A 12,785-nucleotide genomic window follows, 5' to 3' on the forward strand; every position below is an offset into this window, starting at 1 on the left:
CGACAATGGCCCTCTCTTTGGGTACCCAGACAAATCACTTTAATGAGGCCTTCACAATTTATACCAATATCAAATTGGCCAAAGAGAAAGGTTTGAGAAGGGTCTGGTTGGAGTGTGACTCCCTAAACATCATTGTTTAACGACTTCCTCCTGTCCTATTTGGTTGATTAAACATATTATTCAAGATAGCCTAATTCCTCTCAGGGGCTTCTGTGAATTTAACATTTCACATGTCTACCATGAAGGTAATAAGGTTGCGGATATTTAGGCCAACATTGGGGCCGACTTGGCAAGTAGGAAACTTTGGAACATTTATGATAAGATCCCAGTGGATCTTCTTAACCTACTCCGTAATGATTATGATGCTTGCGAAGCTCAAGGGGTTTTTGGAAATGATGGAGAATGACATCTTCCAAAGTGTCGTGGGCAACACTTCTTTTATGAGGGGAAAGACGAACTTTCTGGTGGCTTTTTTAATTGTTTTTATATGGTTTATGTCAACTCTGTTTGTGTTGCAGGTTGTTGAGAATTAGTATTTTTTAATATTAGGGGAGATAGGAACCGTTTGGATCCCATAGTCTGCGAAAAATGACGAAATAAGGAAGCAGTATGGAAAGAACTTTCGGTAGGAGTTTTGACTAGTTATATCGAGATGCTTCATGGTGTGGATGCCCTTGTTACTGAGACCTTTCTTAATGGGTGGAAGGATGGTTTTATCTGTGTCTATGGTATGGAGCTGGAGGTTAATGAGGAGATGGTGGCTAAGGTGTCCAAAATTCTGAACAAGGGCACCAAATTCTACAAGCATAAGAAATGTGCGATGGTGGCGATGAAAACCTTTTTCCCACCGAAGGAAAGGGAGAAGGTGAGAAAGAATAATAATGTTGGGTGGGAGAAAAAATCACTTTCAAAGCCATGGTACGAGGTCTCAGAGGTTATCGTGCGCCGCCTCACCGTTGATGGTAAATTCTGTAGCTTACTTAGCTATCACTTTGTCATTATTAATCATTTTCGGCATCACAAGTGCATTTCCTTGGCCTTTTATTTGGTCTCATCATTGAATAATAGCATTAGGGCTCACGAGAAATGTGCATCCTCCCTTGTTCTCCATGAGGGCTTATTCCCGTTGATTATGAAGTATGCCAAGACTATCCATGTCGAGAGGAATACGAGTGCTAAAACTGGTATAGAATACAAGAAGAATGTCCATATTCATTATGGGGAAATCTCTTCTGATGAAGAGGTGGACTTCGATGGGAACGAAGTCTTTCACATTTATAACAAACAAGGACCCTCATCGTCTAAAATCCCTAACCGTACTAGCAGAAAATAAATTATTTTGTCTAACGAGGAGGATGACCCTGAACATGTCCCTAATTCGGTGGACGGTAGTTCTGATGTGAAGGTTAAAAGAGTGGCCAGCGTTTCTATGTCAAGAGCTATTGACAAAACCAAAGTATTTAACAATGTCAACGAGAATTATTCTAAGCGACCGAATGCCTCTCAGATTGATTTGGACGGGCCTGCGGAGGATTAGGGTGTCAATGTTTCTATACCTACTCTTGGTGGTGGGTTTACTCCTAAGGAGATGGTTTGTCGGTCCCTGAGAATACGATTACGAATATTAACTTGAGGAATTTAAAGGATAACCAAAATGCCCAATTCACCTAGATTTTTCAAGAGATTAATAATCTCAAAGAGAAGGCCAATCCACCTAATGGGGACCTCGACAGTACTAGGTCTCGAATACGCATACCCTGGCTAATGGTATTAAAGACCTTAAGGAGGAACATGAAGAGCACATTAAGGCTTTGGAAAATGACTTATAAACATCAGCATAGTTTGAGTGTGGTGGTGGAGGTGAGTATGTCTGCCATGAACAATACTAGCATTGGTCTACGTAGACTCAATGAATAGGCTGAAGTTCTTCATTATATTTCTCAGGGCAAGTGCCCCACTGGTAGCATTGAGATGGTGAAGAAAGATAAGGTTGTGAATGCTGGTACCTGTAAGAAACTTAGGGCTCCCTCAGAGGATGTGGATGCGGATCTGGATACGAAAGACAAGCCCCTACTTGGTCCAGCGACGAGGCTCCATAGAAAAGATAAGGGTGTGACCCGTGTTGACAACATCATTAAGAAAGTTCAGAAAATCAATGAGGATGTCATTCAGAAGAATGACAAATTGGTCAAAGTGTTGTAGTTTTGTTATGTAGAAATTCTGTATTGTTCTTGTCTGTTGTTCTATGGGGCTGCTTTTCCCTGGTTTTTATGGGTTGGTTCGCATCTGTTTTTTTGTTGGGTCCTTGAAGGTCGAGTTTTTATGATAATATTACAATAATACTAATACAATTTACATGATTTGTATAGTTTATTTCTATTTGAAAATAAAAAATTATTCTATTCTATTTACATTTTCACCATAAATTACTTGAACTATTTAAACAAATATGTTTCTATTCAATAATATTATTATTATATATAATACATTAAGAGAATAATAAGTAAATAACTTAAAACCCACTAACATAGTCATTTTAACACATACAAACATAGTAAATTTTGAAGTGTCTATAAAACCCATACAACTTTTTTAGGGTTTCGGAATTACTAGATGGTTTGATTTAGACAAATGGAAACATAAAGGTTGAGTGTACTTAGTAATTAAAAAAGGTCCCACCATTCACTTATCATGGGAAACCGTGCAACAACTAAATTGTATAGAAATAAAAAATAAGAAAATAATGACATTTATGAATTATTAAAGAGGCACACGGAACAAGTGGCAGGAACCCTAAAATTTAGATTGTGAGAGCTCAAATATTTGAGAGTACTATGTTTGCATTAATGGAGGAGTAGAATTTTCGAAAAAATCTCATCTGATCGTGACTGCAAGAGGAGAGATAGTGGTAAAATGAGAAGATCGAGAGATGATGGGCAGTGCACACATTTTGAGAAAAAATGAAGAATAAAACTAATGGACAGGGGACAGCTCCAATATTCCCAATCGTCTTGCAATGCTGTCTCCTTTACTCACAATCGTTGATGCCCAAAAATAGCTCATCCAATTCATATAAGAGACGCCTTCGGCATAATAAATTCATGTACTATTTTCCCTCTTCTATAATTTCTCTCATATGAAGCATGCAATCACCATTTCTAAATAAAGCTTTTATATGATAGGATGTGGTAGTATCAATATACCATAGGGCACTACGTCACAGAACCTTTTGCACATGAAGATACCCCTAAACTTACTACTCATTTTCATATTTCTTAATCTTCTAGATTGTTAAATAGGTTCACATATTTTATTGATGTCTATTTAATTCTTGAGATATAAGCTACTCACTATACATAATTTCTCTATTTTTTAGGCTCTCATGAAGGATTCAAATGTAAAGAATGAGTATCACATGCTAGTATGTGCCAAGGTCCATTACTCTATCTATATTAACTATTATTTGACGTCCAAGAATCTAATTTAAACGATATATTCCACATTCCATATGCTTTGAGATGTATTACTATTTTAGGATTCACATGCACGTCAATGTATGGTCAAAACATAATGGTAAAATATTTTAATCTAGTCAAACTATCCTTAGTTTTGGGTATATTATTAGAGGATGGATTAATTCAACCATATATCAAGAAATGATGCAATCTTGTCGAAATCTTAGCCCATTCTCTAATTAGCCACCCTTATTAATTTACATACACCCCCTTATATTCTATCTTATCTCGTGGATTCATGCACACATTCGTATGTATCACATTTATTATTAGATTATTCTCCATCCACACCTAAATGTCTAGGCATTTATTCTCTACATAAGTATTAGCCTTTTTTCTATTATTGGTCAATAATGGGGCGTCCAATCAATATTGCACCATACAATACTGACCCTTGAGATTTAGCAATTTAAATTCGAATTTTTTAACTCCAAACCTTTTATTCTATCATAATTACATTTAGTACCTATTTTATGTGATTTATTGAACATTTTGGTTTTTGAAAGAATTCAATGTGCATTTATTTAACATGCAGTTGCTTTGAGAATTCATTGAATACGAATTTGCATAAATGAAACATTTATCATAGAAACGCTTTTGGTTGGAGCACCAAGATGAATCTATCTCCATCAAAGTTTTCATCTTGGGAAATTTGCATGCTTCTTTTCCATTTGCCTAAATTGGCCAGGCTCGTGAAGCCGACCATTCCGAAGGATAACCTAGGAGAACTTGACCCTAGTTATCTACCAGGCTCCCTAATGTGATTTTAACTATTGCGAATACTTGACAATTAGTGAAGAGTTAACTTCAAGGTAAATTGACGAAAAGTGAGATTTATTAGATCAAATGTTAGGGAAGAATTTATATTCACACATATAGAACTTACGCATATCTATGGATTTGACATAAAACAATCGTGGACATGGGGAGTGATCCCTAGTTGACATGACTTTCATGCTTATCACTGATACAACTACATACCCAATTCTTAAAAGATGGATTCTTAAATTCAATTTAGATGATTTATATACTTGCATGTTCAACCACATAGATTACGCTAACTTTTATCTACTTTTTCCTTCTGGTATAAATCCTTGAGCAAAACGTTATGATAGGATATGGCAATGTGAATATATTATAGAACATTGCATATAACACTTCTGCACAAGTAAAATTGAGAAATAAGATAAATAAGAACGAGAATAAAAATAAAATTCAATTTAGATGATTTATATATGTGGATGTTCAACCACATAGATTACATTAACTTTCATGTACTTTTTCTTTTTGGTATAAATCCTTGAATAGAACTTTATGATAGGATACGGTAATGTGAATACATAATAGAGCATTGAATATAACACTTTTGTATAAGTAAAATCTCTAAATCTTAAAAATGAATAAACTAATTAGAGCAAAATTTAAGAATGAGATAAACAAGAATGAGAATAAGTTGGAAAGCCGGATAAACCGACTAAGAATAATTATGTGTAAACTAATTTTAAATATTTTTAGAAAACTAACCCTCCGGTTACAACACGTTTTGGAATTTCGATCTGAATGGGTCCACAAAATTCAATGGGAAGAAGGAATTGGATTACGAGTTAAGTGTACGGAAATACTTAGTGAAGGTATGGACAGAAAAAAATACGATTCACTTCGAATTGCAGCAGTCTATTCTACTTCTAGAACAATTCCAGACGGGCAGAGATAGAGAAGGGGAAATTAAATAAATTCGTCTATCCTTCTAAGAGGATCGATATTGTTATGTGGACACGTCGGGGAATCTGTTGATTTTGATTTAAGGCTCCTTCTCACTCTCTCTGTGTATATATATTGCATGGAGTGGAGTAGATGAGAACAGAAAAAGGTTTCGAGGTTTAGAAAAGAAAAAGAGAAATGGAGCGTTCAAAGCTGTTAGGTTTTGTGGTCTTGATATGCTTTACTATTCCAACGATATCATGTTCTTCGGACAGACTGTTTAGTGGTTGGCCGATGTCTAGCAGCGATGAAAATGTAAAAATAAGGGTGAATATGACGCGCAGATCAGAGAGAGAGTTGGGTTTTTCTGAGAGATTGGGTTTGGCTGTGGATCGAAGTAAGAAGCGAATGAAGAAGATAGAGGCATTGATAAGAGGGCAATTAGACGCTGAAACGCCCGTTGAAGTAGGGGATGGAGAATTTCTGATGAGCGTTGCACTGGGAACGCCCTCTGTGAGCTTCGAAGCGATTGTGGACACGGGGAGCGATCTGATTTGGACTCAGTGCAAGCCTTGCAAGGACTGCTTCTCTCAGCCTACGCCAATCTTCGACCCCTCCAAGTCCCCCACATTTTCCACAATTCCCTGCGGTGATTCTCTTTGTGACGCCTTGGGGAGTACACAAACCGGATGCAATCCAGATTGTACCTTTATGTATCAGTATGGCGATGGTTCCTTCACCAGCGGCGACCTGGCTTACGAGACATTGTCAATTGGGAGCAGCAAGGTTAAAGGCATTGCATTTGGATGCGGGCGTGACAACGAAGGACAAGGATTCTCTCAGGGTGGTGGCCTTGTGGGACTGGGAAGAGGTGGTCTCTCCCTTATCTCACAGCTGGGTTCCAAAGCAGAGAACATGTTCTCTTACTGTCTTTTGCCCATCACCGACTCTTCTTCACAAACCAGCCCCCTCTTTTTCGGCGAGGGTGCTTCCTTGAGCGGAGGAGCCAAGACTCTCCCACTCATCAAGAGCAGTATCATTCCCACTTTCTGGTACATTCCTATTACAGGAATCACCCTCAATGGTAAGGCACTAGATATTCCTCCTGGAACTTTCGATCTGCAATCGGACGGCAGCGGAGGTATGATCATCGACTCCGGAACCACTGTTACCATCCTGGACCAGGCTGCCTACTCTCCTCTTAAGGAAGCAATTCAGTCCGCCATTGATCTCACTCCTGTAGACGGCTCTTCTACAGGTTTGGATCTTTGTTACCACACATCATCCGCTCACCTCACCTTGCCAACCCTCGTCTTCAACTTCAAAGGCGGCGTGGATTACGAGCTTCCGGCAGACAACTTTTTCATTCAGGCATCTGAAAATCTCTTGTGCCTGGCAATGTTGGGTGAACCATCGGGGAATCCTTCCATCTTCGGAAACATACAGCAGCAAAACTTCCATATCCTTTACAACAATGCTCAGAACACGCTCTCTTTCAAGCCCACTAAGTGTGATTCTCTTTAAATCATCATCTCCCTCTTCTAATTCTTCTTCTTCTCTTTTTCTGTCTCTCTCATTTCCTCTTCCTCTGTCCTTCGAATGCAATATGTGATCTCGTCTCCTGCGTCTGCCTATTGCACTGTCCGATATGCGAATCATGTAAATTTTCATCTTCGTAGCTGCTTATTTTCAGTAAAATTGTTTGGCCCCTGTTGTTCTCGGGGACCTTCATTTATGGTTCCTTATGATATGCTACACTATGTGTGTTATTTTGGCATGGAAATGAAGGTGCGATAATTGATTATCAAAATATAAATTGCGAGTTAAAACAACGACAAGAGAATTTATATAATTATAAAGCATTTGTAATGGTCTTATCTTTTCTTCAAGTCTTAAGTGTAAAATAAATTATTGTATGCCTATGAATATTTTTAATGGTATTTAACTTTAAGATCCGTGTCTGTGATTTATACATTCAAATAATACTTATTTTCAATCATGTCCGCATTTCACATTACTAAGATCAAACACAATTTAATGTAGCCTATATATAAGGTAAGGTTGTTGCTAAGAAGGTCTCTCTAATTTTCTCACAATTACTATTGTATAATTTTCTACTAGAGAAGACGAGTTCTCGAGAATTAAGAATATCATTTTGGAGCCTTTGCAATTTATTTAAAAGTGCTAATATTTAAGGCTATGCCTATATCACGATTCACGATTACCTATCAACGCTTTATAGTGCATTCGATGACATCTTACACAAATCTTATATAGAAAACTTATTGATGGTGAATCGGGGCCTCTCATTTGAAAGGTTGCTACTACACTACAACGCACCTTAGATAATAAAATTAAATTATGTAATGTATTTGTGCTTCAGAGTATGGATGTTAGACCACACATCAATTTTCAGCCATTGATAATGTGACATGATTACTTGTTTTCAACATTTTAATAGGATTGCATTAGGTTTTGGAACTTTTTTTCGTGACCTAAAAAATTAAAATATTAGTGGACTACAACATAATAACACAATTATTGAGAAAAGTTTTGATTGCCTACAAAAAATCATAGTATCTTCACTCTTTCACCTTGTAAATCCTAACATGTTAATTTCAATTTCACATGATCTATGTTGCAGTGTCTACTTACGTATTATTATAGTCCAATGAACACAAAGGATACTAAAATCAATTATTTGAGAGAGTTGACACTTATTAGATTTTTAGATAGCCAAAAAACTTCTCAGATGAATAAAATATTGGTTGAGATAATTCTTAAATAGATATTATTATATTTATTTAAATAAACAATAATTTCTTAAAAAATATCCTTAATATAGAGGGAGAGAGAACTAATTATATATTCCAAGGAAAAAGTATTCGTAGTATTACATAGTTTACAATTGATAAAGCATTAACAAGTAAGAAACACACAATGAATAATAAATAAAACATATAAATTTAAAATAATTATTAAATCAACCTCATACTTATTTCACCTTGACAATGCAAGGAGGGTAAGAGGAGGGATGGCGGCCCAATATGCTATTCATATAGTTTCTAAGGGCATTGGACAACATCTAAACTAACATCTTAGCTTATATTTTCTTAGTTTATTCAATTGGGCGATGAAGGTGAAGAGTGGAGTGCATTTACATTTGATTAAATTCTTGTTCTAATTTCATTCTTATTATTTATTTATTATCTTGTAAAACTATTGTGCTAACTAGATAATGTGCAACCTTTGTTAAGGATTTTTCCATCTCCCTCGACCCGATCAACCACCTAAGGTGAGATGCATTTAGAGCTACAAGCGATATAAAAAATTCTATGTTTCTCAATGCTCGACAATGTATGTCACACGAGGATAATATTAGGAAGTTTTAGATTGAACCAGTTTAAACAGAGCCTCCTCTTTTCTTTTTTTATTTTATTTTGGTAATTACTCCTTCAGCAAGGCATTTAACTAGCTACAATTGCTTTGTATCCATTAATTTACTATTTTGGGTCATGAAAATAATGTATTCTAGTATAATGCCATTTCATTTTTCTTTACTTATTATTATTATTATTATTTTTCTATCGAAGATTCTTGTTGCAACGGATATAGATGCTGGAAAATATTTATTTATTATTCAATGTATAGCTAGAAAGGAAGAAGGATCATTCAATTGGGAAAGGGATAATTTTACACTCTTAACTTAAATACAATAGAGCACTACAATTATTCGGTTGGTTTACTTTTTTATGGAAGCACTCCTTATAAATCATGTATCATAGTAGAGATGTCGACATTTGAATAATTGGCCGGCACAGGCCAAACCTAATCCCAACTAACTCTTCCATCATATTGCACACGTAGACTACTTTCATATACCGTCCTAAAGAATCCCATCTCAAAGCACATAGAGGTACCATGTTTCGAGAAGTCCAATGGGAAAGTTGATCTTAGCACTCACTTGACAACATTTACTACTTTATCTATTGGCTTGATTCTTGAGGATTCTCTTCCTGCAAAAATCTTTTTCATTTCATTGAAACAAATGACATTGGATTGATTTTTCCCTTTATCTATTAATTCAATAAACTCTTTCTCATATCTTGTTAATCAATTTTTATAACGTTTAAAAAAAAATATTGGACCTAAAGTAACATTAATTGATGGTGCAGCGAAGGGGAATCCCGGACCTGCTGGATATGGGGGAGTGGTGCGTGATAATAATGGCAGGATGGTCTCGATGGTGGCCCTCTCTTTGGGTACCTAGACAAACCACTTTAGTGAGGCCTTCACAACGTATACCAATATCAAATTGGCCAAAGAGAAAGGTTTGAGAAGGGTCTTCTTGGAGTGTGACTCCCTAAACATCATTAATTGTTTAACAACTTCCTCCTCCCCTAGTTGGTCGATTAAACATATTATTGAAGATAGCCTAATGCTTCTCAGGGGATTCTACGAATTTAACATTTTACATGTCTATCGTGAAGGTAATAAGGTTGCCGATATTTAGGCCAACATTGGGGCCGACTTGCCAAGTAGGAAAGTTTGGAACATTTATGATCGGATCCCAGAGGATCTTCTTAACCTACTCCGTAATGATCATGATGCGTGCGAAGCTCAAGGGGCTTTCGGAATCGATGGAGAATGACGTCTTCCAAAGTGTCCTGGGCAAGACTTCTTCTATGAGGGGAAAGTCAAACTTTCTGGAGGCGTTTTTGATTGTTTTTGTTTAGCTCAACTCTGTTTGTGTTGCAGGTTGTTGAGAATCGGTATTTTCCAAGATTGGGGGAGATAGGAACCGTTTGGAGCCCATAGTCTATGAAAAATGATGAAATAAGGAAGCAGTATGCAAAGAACTTTCGATAAGTGTTTTTACTAGTTATATCGAGACGCTTCATGGTGCGGATGCCCTTGTTACCGAGGCCTTTGTTCATGGGTGGAAGTATGGTGTGCTCTGTGTCTATGGTATGGAGCTGGAGGTTGATGAGGAGATGGTGGATAAGGTGTCCAACATGCTATTCATATAGTTTCTAAGGGCATTGGACAACATCTAAACTAGTAGCTTAGTTTATATTTTCTTAGTTTATTCAATTGGGCGACGAAGGTGATGAGTGGAGTGCATTTACACTTGATTAAATTCATGTTCTAATTTCATTCTTATTATTTATTTATTATCTTTTAAAACTATTGTGCTTACTAGATAATGTGCAGCCTTTGTAAAGGATTTTTCCATCTCCATTGACCCGATTAACCACCTAAGGTGAGATGCATTTAGATCTACAATGATATAAAAAATTCTTTCTTAGTGCTTGGCAATGTATGCCACATGAGGATACTATTAGGAAGTTTTAAATTGAACCAGTTTAAACATAGTCTCCTCTTTTCTCTTTTTTCTTTTATTTTGGTAATTACTCCTTCAGCAAGGCATTTAACTAGCTCCAATCGCTTAGTATCCATTAATTTACTATTTTGGGTCATGAAAATAATGTATTCTAGTATAATGCCATTTCATTTTTCTTTACTTATTATTATTATTTTTCTATCGAAGATTCTTGTCGCAACGGATATAGATGCTGGAAAATATTTATTTATTATTCAATGTATGGCTAGAAAGGAAGAAGGATCATTCAATTGGGAAAGGGATAATTTTACACTCTTAACTTAAATACAATAGAGCACTACAATTATTCAGTTGGTTTATTTTTTTATGGAAATAATCCTTATAAATTATGTATCGTAGCAGAGATTTGGACATCTGAATAATTGCCCAGCACAAGCCAAACCTAATCCCAACTAACTCTTCCACCATATTGCACACGTGGACTACTTTCATATACCGTCCTAAAGAATCCCATCTCAAAGAAAACAAAGGTACAATGTTTTGAGAAGTCCAATGGGAAAGTTGATCTTAGCACTCACTTGACAACATTTACTACTTTATCTATTGTCTTGATTCTTGATGATGCTCTTCCTGCAAAAATATTTTCCATTTCATTGAAAGAAATGACATTGGATTGATTTCTCTCTCTATCTATTAATTCAATAAACTCTTTCTCATATCTTGTTAATCAATTTTTATAACATTTAAAAAAAATATTGGACCTAAAGTAACATTAATTGATGGTGTGGCGAATGGGAATCCCAGACCTGCTGGATGAGGGGAAGTGGTGCGTGATAACAATGGCAGGATGGTCTCGACAATGGCCCTCTCTTTGGGTACCCAGACAAATCACTTTAATGAGGCCTTCACAATTTATACCAATATCAAATTGGCCAAAGAGAAAGGTTTGAGAAGGGTCTGGTTGGAGTGTGACTCCCTAAACATCATTGTTTAACGACTTCCTCCTCTCCTATTTGGTTGATTAAACATATTATCCAAGATAGCCTAATTCCTCTCAGGGGCTTCTGTGAATTTAACATTTCACATGTCTACCATGAAGGTAATAAGGTTGCAGATATTTAGGCCAACATTGGGGCCGACTTGGCAAGTAGGAAACTTTGGAACATTTATGATAAGATCCCAGTGGATCTTCTTAACCTACTCCGTAATGATTATGATGCTTGCGAAGCTCAAGGGGTTTTTGGAAATGATGGAGAATGACATCTTCCAAAGTGTCGTGGGCAACACTTCTTTTATGAGGGGAAAGACGAACTTTCTGGTGGCTTTTTTAATTGTTTTTATATGGTTTATGTCAACTCTGTTTGTGTTGCAGGTTGTTGAGAATTAGTATTTTTTAATATTAGGGGAGATAGGAACCGTTTGGATCCCATAGTCTGCGAAAAATGACGAAATAAGGAAGCAGTATGGAAAGAACTTTCGGTAGGAGTTTTGACTAGTTATATCGAGATGCTTCATGGTGTGGATGCCCTTGTTACTGAGGCCTTTCTTAATGGGTGGAAGGATGGTTTTATCTGTGTCTATGGTATGGAGCTGGAGGTTAATGAGGAGATGGTGGCTAAGGTGTCCAAAATTCTGAACAAGGGCACCAAATTCTACAAGCATAAGAAATGTGCGATGGTGGCGATGAAAACCTTTTTCCCGCCGAAGGAAAGGGAGAAGGTGAGAAAGAATAATAATGTTGGGTGGGAGAAAAAATCACTTTCAAAGCCATGGTACGAGGTCTCAGAGGTTATCGTGCGCCGCCTCACCGTTGATGGTAAATTCTGTAGCTTACTTAGCTATCACTTTGTCATTATTAATCATTTTCGGCATCACAAGTGCATTTCCTTGGCCTTTTATTTGGTCTCATCATTGAATAATAGCATTAGGGCTCACGAGAAATGTGCATCCTCCCTTGTTCTCCATGAGGGCTTATTCCCGTTGATTATGAAGTATGCCAAGACTATCCATGTCGAGAGGAATACGAGTGCTAAAACTGGTATAGAATACAAGAAGAATGTCCATATTCATTATGGGGAAATCTCTTCTGATGAAGAGGTGGACTTCGATGGGAACGAAGTCTTTCACATTTATAACAAACAAGGACCCTCATCGTCTAAAATCCCTAACCGTACTAGCAGAAAATAAATTATTTTATCTAAGGAGGAGGATGACCCTGAACATGT

General features: G+C 36.7%; 1 protein-coding gene across 1 annotated transcript; it reads left to right on the forward strand.

Moving 5' to 3' along the window:
• Positions 1-5,414: 5,414 nt before the first annotated feature.
• Positions 5,415-6,740, forward strand: LOC131865666 (aspartic proteinase nepenthesin-1-like). The gene has a single exon (XM_059215340.1). The coding sequence runs from the start codon at positions 5,415-5,417 to the stop codon at positions 6,738-6,740; it is 1,326 nt and encodes a 441-aa protein (XP_059071323.1).
• Positions 6,741-12,785: the final 6,045 nt, after the last annotated feature.

The sequence above is a fragment of the Cryptomeria japonica genome, unplaced genomic scaffold (genome assembly GCF_030272615.1).
Source record: "Cryptomeria japonica unplaced genomic scaffold, Sugi_1.0 HiC_scaffold_116, whole genome shotgun sequence".
In the NCBI taxonomy this organism is placed as follows: Eukaryota; Viridiplantae; Streptophyta; class Pinopsida; order Cupressales; family Cupressaceae; genus Cryptomeria; species Cryptomeria japonica.

Coding starts and splice junctions, on each gene's coding strand:
- LOC131865666 (XM_059215340.1), top strand. CDS start 5,415: ATGGAGCGTTCAAAGCTGTTAGGTTTTGTGGTCTTGATATGCTTTACT.